The sequence below is a fragment of the Erinaceus europaeus genome, chromosome 6 (assembly GCF_950295315.1).
Source record: "Erinaceus europaeus chromosome 6, mEriEur2.1, whole genome shotgun sequence".
Taxonomy (NCBI): Eukaryota; Metazoa; Chordata; class Mammalia; order Eulipotyphla; family Erinaceidae; genus Erinaceus; species Erinaceus europaeus.
In genome coordinates, this window is record NC_080167.1 from 3728874 (window position 1) to 3739966 (window position 11093).

The window sequence follows — 11093 nt, forward strand, 5'->3', positions numbered from 1 at the left end:
TATCCTGCCCTAATCCAGCTTTCTAGTCCTATCGTCAACTCTGATGTCATCTTACCAGACAACACTTTTAGTCTTCCTGTGTGTGAACTGTCGGGCTCAGGCCAAAATTACTCAAGTCGGGCACCCTTTGGAACATACCTAAAACAGACTTCCTAGCTTCTTCCCACAAAGACCCTTAGTTTCATCTGCTCTATTCCTACCTTTAGGTTCCTGATTACTAAACAATCTGTCCTGCTCTATATCTTACTGTCTTCCAGACACCAAGTTACAGATGCTTCCATGATGCCAACCTGCCTTCCCTGGGCAGACAACCTCACTCATGTGTCCTGGAGCCTCCCCTCCCCAGAGCCCTGCCCTACTCGGGAAAGACAGAGACAGGCTGGGGCTGTGAATCCACCTATCGATACCCATGTCCAGTGGAGAAGCAATTACAGAAGCCAGAACTCCCACCTTCTGCTCCCCATAAAGGATTTTGGTCCAGTGGGGGGGGGGCAGTAGTGCACTGGGTTTAGCGTACATAGTACCAAGCTCAAGGATTTGCACAAGGATCTGGGTTCGAGCCCCCAGCTCCCCACCTGCAAGGGGGGGGGGTCACTTCACAAGTGGTGAAGCAGGTCTGTAGGTGTCTCTCTGTCTCTCTCCCTCTCTATTGTCCCCTCCCCTCTCAAGTTGTCTCTGTCCTATCAAAAAAATTGACAAGAATGGCTGCAGTAACAGGGAACTCATAGTGCAGGTCCATACCCCCCAGAGGGACACAAAAAGGGAAGCTCCCAATGGAGGGGCTGGGACACACAACTCTGGTGGCGGGAGCTGTGTGGAGCTGTGCCCCTGTGATCTTAGTCTTGTTCATCATTATTAAATTACCATTTTTTAATTTAAAAAAGAAAGAAAGACATAAAAGTGACTTTGTCCTGATCACTGATTCAGACGCATGGCTCTGAGCTCCATTCCTCCCTGGAGGTGGACGCTGTGTCCCGAGGCCACTGTCCCGGCCAGCAGCCTCACACCAGCAAGCACCTTCTCTACTCCTCACCTTGGCCTGGATGCCCCCCCCCCATGTCTCCCAGGAGCCCCCAAGTCACAAAAGGGGCATGGAGCCCTCCCAAGGCCTCCACATCAAGATGGGGACACTGAGGCCCAGAAGGGCAGACTGCCCTGTCCTGTGGCTTGGAGAAGTGACAGGAGGCCAAGTTTGGACATGGGTCCTAGGGGCATCATGCCCGGGAGGCGTGGGATGAGGAACTCACCGCACAGGCCACTGGCCGGAAGGAGGTGAGCCTGTGGGCGGGGTAGGCAGTGTTGCCACTCCAGGCCTCTGAGGCCGGGTAGTCTCCGCACTCCAGGATGTACTGCTGGCCCTGGAAGCCAGCGTGCTCGAAGCCTACCCACCTGCGGACACAGGGTGACACGTGGGGGGGAAGCCTTGCCCCGACTCTGCACCTACGCTAACCATTAGGGGTGACTGCACCCCCTTTTCAGAGGTGTCTTAGCCATCTTTGGGGGAAGAGCATTTTGAAACCAGCATCTAGTCAGTGCCCAGGGTCAGGGCAGCACCCCCTTAAGCACCACCTGGCCCCCACATCCGCAATGCAGAGCAGAGGAAACCCCCAAACCCAGCCTGGCAGCCCCACATCTCACAGTTGGGCCCCAGCTCCATGCAAGTGTCTGGGGACCCCACCTGCCCACAGGGTCCCTGAAGGTCCCCCCCAAACACGGGGAGACTGGCAGCAGCTGTCTCAGGCCAGTTCTTGTGTTCCCACACACACACACACTCCCACCAGTCCCCTCTCTGCTTCTCTGCCACTCAGGGGCCACGTGTCCCTGGAATGGACAGCTGAAGGCAGCCATCACTGGCGGGGTGGAGAGCTCTGCAGCAGGGGACCCCTTTTGTTGTGACACCAGCAGGGGACCCCTTTTGTTGTGACTCCAGCAGGGGACCCCTTTTGTCATGACACCAGCAGGGGACCGCTTTTGTCGTGACACCAGCAGGGGGACCCCTTTTGTCATGACACCAGCAGGGGACCCCTTTTTCGTGACACCAGCAGGGGACCCCTTTTGTTGTGACACCAGCAGGGGACCCCTTTTTCGTGACACCAGCAGGGGACCCCTTTTGTTGTGACTCCAGCAGGGGGACCCCTTTTGTTGTGACTCCAGCAGGGGACCCCTTTTGTTGTGACTCCAGCAGGGGACCCCTTTTGTTGTGACACCAGCAGGGAGCCCCCTTTTGTTGTGACTCCAGCAGGGGACCCCTTTTGTTGTGACACCAGCAGGGGGACCCTTTTTGTTGTGACACCAACAGGGGACCCCTTTTGTTGTGACACCAGCAGGGGACCCCTTTTGTTGTGACACCAACAGGGAGTCCCCTTTTGTTGAGACACCAGCAGGGGACCCCTTTTGTTGTGACACCAGGAGGGCCCTGCCCAGCCCTGTGTTCTCAGAGTAGTGAGCTGCCCGACCCCTGGTCCTGCCTGCCCCACCCCGCTGGCCTCCTGGCTGTGATGCAGGGCCATCAGTGTCCCCTCCCTCCTCCCAGCCCCAGGTCCCCAGCAGGATGACACAGCAGCTAAAAGAGACTTTCTGAGCCAGGCAGGTGGCACAGCGCCCAGGGCTTGCGGGCGGAAGAGTCTGCACTGGCTCCCAGCTCCACTTCTCTCTTCTGAATAAATAAATAGCAATCTAAAAAAAAGGAGACGGGCAGTAGCATAGTAGGTTAAGCGCAGGTGGCACAAAGTGCAAGGACCAGAATAAGGATCCCGGTTCGAGTCCCCTGGCTCCCCACCTGCAGGGGAGTCGCTTCACAGGCGGTGAAGCAGGTCTGCAGGTGTCTATCTTTCTCTCCCCCTCTCTGTCTTCCCCTCCCCTATCCATTTCTCTCTGTCCTATCCAACAATGATGACATCAATAACAACAATAATAACAACAATAAATCAACAAGGGCAACAGAAGGGAATAAAGAAATAAATACTTTTAAAAATTTAAAAAAAAAGACAGACAGAAAAATCATTGAGACCAGACGGTGGTGCACCTGGTTGAGTGCACACATTACAGTGCACAAGGACCTGGGTTCAAGCCCTCAATCCCCACCTGCAGGGGGAAAGCTTCGGGAACCTTGAAGCACGGCTGCAGGTGTCTCTCCCTCTGCATCTCCTCCTCCCCTCTCAGTTTCTCTCTGTCTCTGTCCAAAATAAATAAATAAATAATATTTTATTTAAAAAAATCAGAGAGGCCCAGGCAGTGGCACACTTGTGTGCAAGGACCTGGGTTCAAGCTACCTCCCCTCTCCCTACTTGCAAGGAAGAAGCACACCTGGTTAAGTGCACACACTATAATGCACAAGGACCTGGGTTCAAGCCCCTGCTTCCCACCTGCAGGGGAGAAGCTTCATGATTGGTGAAGCAGGTCTGCAGGTGTCTCTCTGTCTCTCTCCCTCTCTATTTCCCCCCTCCTCTCTCAGTTTCTCTCTGTCCTATCCAATAAAATGGGAAAAAATGGCCAGCAGGAGTAGTGGATTTGTAGTGCCGTCCAAATCCCACCCCAACCCCTCGTCTGAGCAACACACAAACCCACACCACCAGCTGCCCCGACAACGTCCAGATCCGAGGGAGATCTTAAAACCCAGGAGAGAGCCCAGGACGTGGGGAAAGTCCCAGCAGCCCCCCCCCACCTCCCAGTCTCCCCACAATGGTGACTTTGACTTGAGAGACACCGACTCACGCCCCACTCAGCACTTTGAGGGACCGGACAGTCTCCAAGCCCAGCTCCAGCACACTGGGGCAGTCAGCCGTGAACTCATGGCGTCGGCCCTGGAAGTCCTCTTCATCCCACACCACGATCTGCACAGGGGTGGGGAGGGGAGAGGGCTGAATTGGGCCCTGGGGGGGGGGGGACTCTGCCCAGCACCCCCACAGCTCCTGTTTCTCTAGCTATCCCTTACACACACACATATACACACACACACACACACACACACACACACACACATCACTTCTCTCTGGGCCCCTGGGCTCTCGGGGGCATGGTGGTTATTGGACACGAAGACGTGCAAAAATACGGTGCTCACACCCTCAGTTTGGGGACTGGAAGGAAGGCCCCGGTTTCTTTGGAGACACAACCTCCCCCTCCCCCTGAACCCTGGAGCTGGCTCAGCGGCAGAGCACAGGGCTTGCATGCCTGAGGGCCCAAGTGCCGGCTCTGACACTACGTGTTCAGTGCTGAACAATGCTCTGGTCTCCGCCTCCCTCTCTCCCTCTCCAAAAATAAATAAATAGTATTATGTCTTTTGGGACAAAAAAAAATGTTTGGAACTGGAGGTGATTATACTTAGTGAAATAAGTAAGGAGAAGAAGAAGAAGAAGTATGGAATGGTTTTGTTCATGTGGAATCTAGATCTCTGATATGCAAAAAAAAAAGAAAGAAAGAAAGGAAGGAAGGAAAAAAGGAAGGAAGGGAGAAAGAAAGAGGAAGGAAGGAAAGCAGGAAGGAAGGAAGGGTGAGAGAGAAAGAGAGGAATAAAGAAAGAAAAAGAGAGAGAGAAAGAAAGAAGGAAAGAAAGAAAGCCACAGAAATACACAAACTGTCTCTGAGACTCTGAGAACTCTGGTAGTTATCATCGGTAGGGTGGGGACAGGGAGCCTCGTTGGTGGGTGTGGTGGGTAACTCTACCTGGCAATCTTAAGATCTTGTCACCCACGATTAATCACAAACACAAAGTGTCCTTAAATCAATTGCAGCTGGGGAGACTGTGCAGCTGTCAAGCCCCAGATGTGCAAGACTGAGGTCCTGGGTTTGATCTCTGGCACCACACCTGCCAGAATGATGCTACAGCTCTCTCTCTCTCTCTCTCTCTCTCTCTCCCTCCCTCTTTCCTTCTCCCTCTCCCTCTCCCTCTCTCTCTCTCTCCCTCTCTCCCCCCTCTCTCCCTCCCTCCCTCTCTCTCTCTCCCTCTCCCTCCCTCTCCCCCTCCCCCCTCTCTCTAATAAATATACCTTTTTTAAAAATATCTTTTATTTATTATTGGGTAGAGACAGAGAGACATTAGGGGAGGGGAGATAGAGAGGGAGAGAGACAGAGAGACACCCGCAGCCCCACTTGACCACTCATAAAGCTTTCCCCCTGCCAGTGGGGACCAGGGGCTTAAACACAGGCCCTTGTTCACTGTAGTGTGTGCGCTTAACCAGGTGCGCCACCACCCAGCCCCAGTAAATTTACCCTTTAAACATAAACATATAATAAAAGACTTGCATTCGGATTGAGCCCCTGTGTGTGGTCGTGGGGAACCCTGGACCTCTGAGGCTCTCTGGCTCTCACTGGGACCTGCAGCCCCCCCCCCCCCCCCCAGGCACCTGCACCCCATCCCCGTTCGTTCCTACCTTCCAGTGGCCGGCCGGGGGCGTGCACTGCAAGGCCATGCTGTTGTGGGCTGTGGGCGGCAGGGGAGAGAGGGGACTGCCACCTCCCCGCTCTCACTGTCCCAGCCCAGACATGAGTCACTGGACACTGGACACACGGCTCCATCCACATGGGGTCCAGGCTTCCCCTCTGCCACTTCTGACGCCGGTCACCTCCCTGTCTCCCTCCTGTTTCAGTGTCCCCTACCATGTCCCGTGCCCCAGGCTGGTTTGGGGGCTGGCGGTAGTGGGCACACTCCCCTGGCAAGGTGCTGGTTTGGGGACAGGTCTGTCCCCATCGCTCCAGCCTGTGTGAGGGATCCCCCCCCCCAATGTTTGCAAAACATGGGGGAGTGTAGCCAGCACCCACCACCAGGAGGGTCCAGAACCCAGGCATGTGTCTGGGGACAGTGAGGGGCTGCTGGTCTGGAGGTCAGAGCCAGGCATGCGCTGGGGTGGGGGAGACACTCCTGGGACACAGTGACTCCCCAGAGTGGGGGGCCCTGAGCGCCCTCCTACCCCCCACAACCCTCCCCCCCGAGCACCCCATCTGTCTCCCAGCCCGGGACTTACCAGAGGGGCCCGGAGACAGCCAGGCCGCATGCCCAGCCCAGCCTCTTATAGGCAGGGGGCCGGACACTGGGGGACTGGGGGCCGGGGGCCGGGGGCAGGGGTGGGGAGGGGGCTGGGGGACAAAGCTCCAAGTCAGCAAGTGACACAAAGGCCAGGCCGGCGGTACCCAGAGCAGAGTCAGCTGCACTGGCTGCGCCCTGAGGAACAAGGGACGGGACTGGACAGGGTGGGTTAGGCCCCTCCCCTGAGGTCCCGTGGGTGGGATGGGTGCTGGTGGGGGAGGAGAGGCCTGCCTTAGCCAGCTCCACAGGCTGCCTGCCTGGAGCACAGGGAGCGCTGTACAGGAGTCCAAACTCCTCCTCCTCTTCCTCTTCCTCTTCCTCTGCCTCTCCTTCCTCCTCTTCCTCCTCTTCCTCTCCCTCCTCCTCCCAAATACAACCCTGGATCTCCAGAGACTCCTAGGAGTGGGCTGGTGGGCAGACTGAGGACCTGGGTTCCAGACCAGCCCTGCACAGGAGGCAAGGCAACACTTCCATGGCGCAGTGCTTTGGGGTCTCCCCTCCCCTCCCCTCCTTTCCTCTCCTCTCCTCTCCTCTCCCCTCCCCTCCCCTCCTCTCCTCTCCTCTCCTCTTCTTTCTCTCTCTCTCCCTCTCTCTCTCTCTCTCTCTCTCTCTCTCTCTCTTTCTCTCTCTCTCCCTCCTCTCCTTTTCTCCTAAAAGGGGAAATGTTAGGGGGGAAATGATCAGAGAGCTCTGAACCCCAGTTCCACTGGGACCCAGAACTTTTATGACCAGGAACATTTGTTTTTGCACTGTCACTGAGAGGGAAGAGATTCTAGCAAACACCTGAAGAAGTCAGGTGCAGTTTTTCTTATCTGAGAGGGAAGAGGGAAAAGGAAGGATAGCTCTAGGATGATTTCACTCCTAAGAGGAAAACAGAGAATTGATACCCATGAGCCTGTAAAGAAAATATATATATATATGGTCATCCCATAACTGTCATCTGGGGAGAACCATGGTGGTTACCGTTGGAGGAGGGACTGAACTTAGGTGGTAGGAGTGGTTTATGAATCACTATTAAATCTAATAAAAAAGCACAATAAATAAACAAATAAATAAAAGGATTTCGAGAAAACTGGGCCCTACTGTGTGCAACCTCCAGTTTTCTGTCTCTGCCGAGTGCGACAGAAACCAGAAAACCCAACTCGACCAAGAGACAGTCCCCATTGGGGAGACGGCTCAGCGGGAAGAGTGTGGGGCTCACCTGCAGGAGGTCCCAGGGCGGGGTCCCCTCTGAGTCCTACACATGCATGAGGCCTTGAGTTTGACCCCTCGCCCCCTGCCCTCAGAGCCACCTTTAAAAATATAGGCAAGAGGGCTGGGAAGAACCAGTATCCTGGTTCTGCAAAAGACTCTCCTGCCCGAAGCTCCAGGTCTCAGGTTCAATTCCCAGTGCCACCATCAGCCAGAACTGAGCAGGGCTCTGGTAAAATCATCATCATCATCATCATCATCATCCTCCTCATCCTCATCATCTAACATAATGGGGCTGGAGAAACAGCATAATGGTTATGCAAAGAGACTTCCATGCCTGAGGCTCCAAGGTCTCAGGTTCAATCCCCAGCATCCCATAAACCAGAGCTGAGCAGTGCTCTGGTCTCTCCATCTCTGTGTATCTCTCATTAAAATAAATACATAAAATATTTTATTTTTAATTTTTATTTATTATCTTTATTTATTGGATAGAGACAGCCAGAAATTAAAGGGAGGTGGGTGATAGAGAGGAAGAGAGACAGAGAGACACCTGCAGCCCTGCTTCACCACTTATAAAGTTTTCCCTCTGCAGGTGGGGACTGGGGGCTCGAGCCCAGGTCCTTGCACATTGTAATACATGCCCTCAGCCAGGTGCACCACCAGCTGGCCCCAAAATATTTTAAATAATAATAATAATCTAAAGTAATTCAGTGACTATTTTAGAGCATAGAAGATGTCGTTGTCGGGGGTCAGGTGGTGGTGTACCTGGTTGAGTGCACATGTTACAGGTTCAAGCCCCTGGTCCCCACCTGCAGGAGGAAAGCTTCACAAGTGGTGAAGCAGGGCTGCAGGCGTCTCTCTGTCTCTCTCCCTCTCTATCTCCCCCTTCCTCTCAATTTCTGGCCGTCTCTATCCAATAAAGATAATTTTAAAAAAATAAAAAATAAAAAAAGAAGATGCCAGTGCCACCACGGCTACCACCGTCACAGCTGATCATAAAGAATGATTTAGCGGCCTGGGTGACAGAGTCTCAGAGGCTGTTGAGCACCAGGCAGGAGCACCCTGGGGTGGGACCCTGCCTTCTCTCTCTGTCTGTCTCAGGGAGGCTTCCTCAGAGAAGATGCCAGCTTGGGGGTGTCTGGGGGGGGGGTGATGGTGGGACTCACTTTCTGTCTTGTCTGGCAATGTGTCAGGGGTACAGCGAGGAGCTCCCATCAGTCCTGACTCCGGACGCCAGGGATGAGGACCCTCAGTGACCCTGTGTTGGTAGGAGTGTGTGACTTCCGGCTGCACTGCCAGGGGGCACACGGGCAGGGTGGGGTGGGGTAGGGGGACACGGGGAGCTACCTCGGTCTCCTCTTCTGCGAGGACGAGAGTCCCAGACTCCCTCCAGTGAGGGCGCGGGAACCCGGAGAGCAAAACGTGGGGGCAGTGTCACCCAGTGTGGGGCCCCACCCCCGACCCTGCCACACATGTCCCTTTGTTCACAGGCCTGGAACTGCCTCATCTGTGGGCATCTTGGCCCCAGTTCAGTCGGCTGCCCCACTCTGGGGTTTCTGCACCCCCCTCGCCTCTGCCCCCAGCCTTGGCCCAAGATGAAAGGTCAGGAAATGAAAGGCCAGCAGGGGTGGAGCTGGCTCTGGGCCTGTGGATCCAGGCTCTCTGGAGAGTCAGGGTCCTGACACCCCTCCCACCCCAGAAGAGACAGGAACCTGTGCAGACCCCCCGACACACACACTTCCCCAGCCCACCTCTTACCCTTGTTACAGGAGTTGAGGTCAGACTGTGCGGAGCTTCCAGATCAGGTTCCTGGAGTGGCCCCTGGGCACTGTGCAGAACCCACCTGCCCCATCGGAGGCCTCAGTTTCTCCATTTGTGATAGGAGGGAAAGGCAGGAGCCCTTCTCCACTGTGTGGAGTCTTTCCTGCTCTATCTGCCTGTCCGTCTGTCTGCCCACCCTTCAGCAAGCCCCTCCCCATTCTGTGCTTTTCTCTCCATGACCTGGCTCCCTGCCCCAGGCTCTCCCTCTCCCCAGCTCTCTCTCTCTCTCTCTCTCTCTCTCCTTTCTCTCTCTCTTTGTTTGAAAATATTTACTTAAATTTTTTTATTATCTTTATTGCTTGGGTAGAGACAGAGAATTTGAAAGGGAAGAGGGAGATAGAGAGGGAGAGAGACAGAGAGACACCTGCAGCCCTGCTTCACCACTCATGAAGCTTTCCCCCTGCATGTGGGGACCAGGGGCCTGAACCTGGGTCCTTGTGTGCTGTGATGTGTGCGCTTAACCAGGCACGCCACCGTCTGACCTCTTTTTTGCTTTTTTGAACTATCCCTTCCTGCCCCAAACCCCATCTGCCTCCCTCCCTGCCGGAGGCGGGGCAGTTCAGCCCCTTCTAAGGAACTGGAGGGGGCAGCTTAGTGCGGAGACTGGTGTGCACGAGGTCCCAGGTTTGACCTCTAAATAAGCAGATGTTGGTGGCCAGGCAGTGGTGCACCCAGTTAAGAGCACATACTGGGAAGCACAAGGACCAGCATAAGGATCCTGGTTCGAGCCCCCGGTTCCCCACCTACAGGGAAGTCGTTTTACAAGTAGTGAGGCAGGTCTGCGGGTGTCTGTCTTTCTCTCCCCCTCTCTGTCTTCCCTCCTCTCTCCATTTCTCTCTGTCCTGTCCAATAAAATGGAAAAAATGGCCACTAGAAGCAGTGGATTTTTAGTGCCAGTACCCAGCCCCATCAATAATCCCTGGAGGGTGGGGGGGAGAGAAAGAAAGAAAAGGAAAAATAAAATTAATAAATGTTTAGCAACAGCAGCAAAACAGGGTCCAGGAAGGCCACATCTCCAAGATTTGCACATGGGGGACCCAGGTTCGAGCCCCTGTGGTCACAACAGCTAGAGCTGAGAGCTCTGGTCTCTTTCTCTCTCATAAAAAAGAATCAGGGTGGGTTGGGCGGTGGTATGCCCATCTGAGCACACACACGGGCGAGGACTCTGGTTCAAGTCCCTGGCCCCCAGCTGCATGAGCAGAGACCAGGAGAAGCAGGGATGTGTGTGTGTCTGTCTCAATGCCCCCCCCCCCGCCTAGATTTCTCTCGGTTTCCTTTTTTTAAAAATATTTATTTATTTATTCACTTATGTTGCCCTTGTTTTTTATTGTTGTAGTTATTATTGTTGTTGTTATTGATGTTGTCGTAGTTGGATAGGACAGAGAGAAATGGAGAGAGGAGGGGAAGACAGAGAGGGGGAGAGAAAGACAGACACCTGCAGACCTGCTTCACCGCCTGTGAAGCGACTCCCCTGCAGGTGGGGAGCCGGGGGCTCGAACCGGGATCCTTATGCCTGTCCTTGCGCTTTGGGCTACGTGCGCTTAACCCGCTGCACTACCGCCCGACCCCCTTCTCTCTGTTTCTATCCTAAATAAATAAATAACATAAAATGGACAGATGCCGGGAGACGGCTCAGCTGGCAGAGGCCCTGGGGACGTGTCCTGGCAGGAGGGCACCCCAGGAGTGGTGCAGGGGTGCAGGGATGTCTCTCCTCTGCCTCAGAAGAAGGGGTGAATGTTTGCACCAGGAGCCCACTCAGCAGAAGACAATGTCAGTGAATAAATATCAGGAGGTCTCAGAGGAGCAGCACGGGGTCCCAGGGACGCCTTCCGTGCTGCAGCCTCAGGCCCGGGGTCCTGCTCTCCCCCCGCCTACCCCCCCAAACCCCACGGCTGAGGACCCACACTTGACACTCCCTCGGGCCTCCAGGGGAAAGGCAGGGTGAAAGTTGACCAGTGCAGAGCGACCAAGTTAGGATTCGAACCTGGATCTCTCTCCATCCGGGGTCCATGGGCTGGTGGCCACTGCCCACACCACCACCCACCCCTGCAGCGGTTGG

General features: G+C 54.9%; 1 protein-coding gene across 3 annotated transcripts in view; it reads right to left on the reverse strand.

Annotated features, from left to right (window-relative positions):
* The window catches only part of CRYBA4 (crystallin beta A4), a 9303-nt gene extending 3032 nt beyond the window's left edge, over positions 1 to 6271 (reverse strand). The window contains exons 1-4 of one of the 3 annotated variants that reach the window (XM_060192623.1): positions 5961 to 6271; positions 5370 to 5419; positions 3715 to 3833; positions 1248 to 1389 (exon numbers count right to left, since the gene is read on the reverse strand). In XM_060192623.1, the coding sequence (XP_060048606.1) occupies positions 1248 to 1389; positions 3715 to 3833; positions 5370 to 5408 (300 nt within the window). In that variant the 5' untranslated portion in view covers positions 5409 to 5419; positions 5961 to 6271. Of the gene's footprint in view, positions 1 to 1247; positions 1390 to 3714; positions 3834 to 5369; positions 5493 to 5960 lie in introns of those variants that run through there. The other 2 variants (XM_060192625.1, XM_007529603.2) reach the window with 2 other exon arrangements.
* Between the last annotated feature and the right edge of the window lie 4822 nt (positions 6272 to 11093).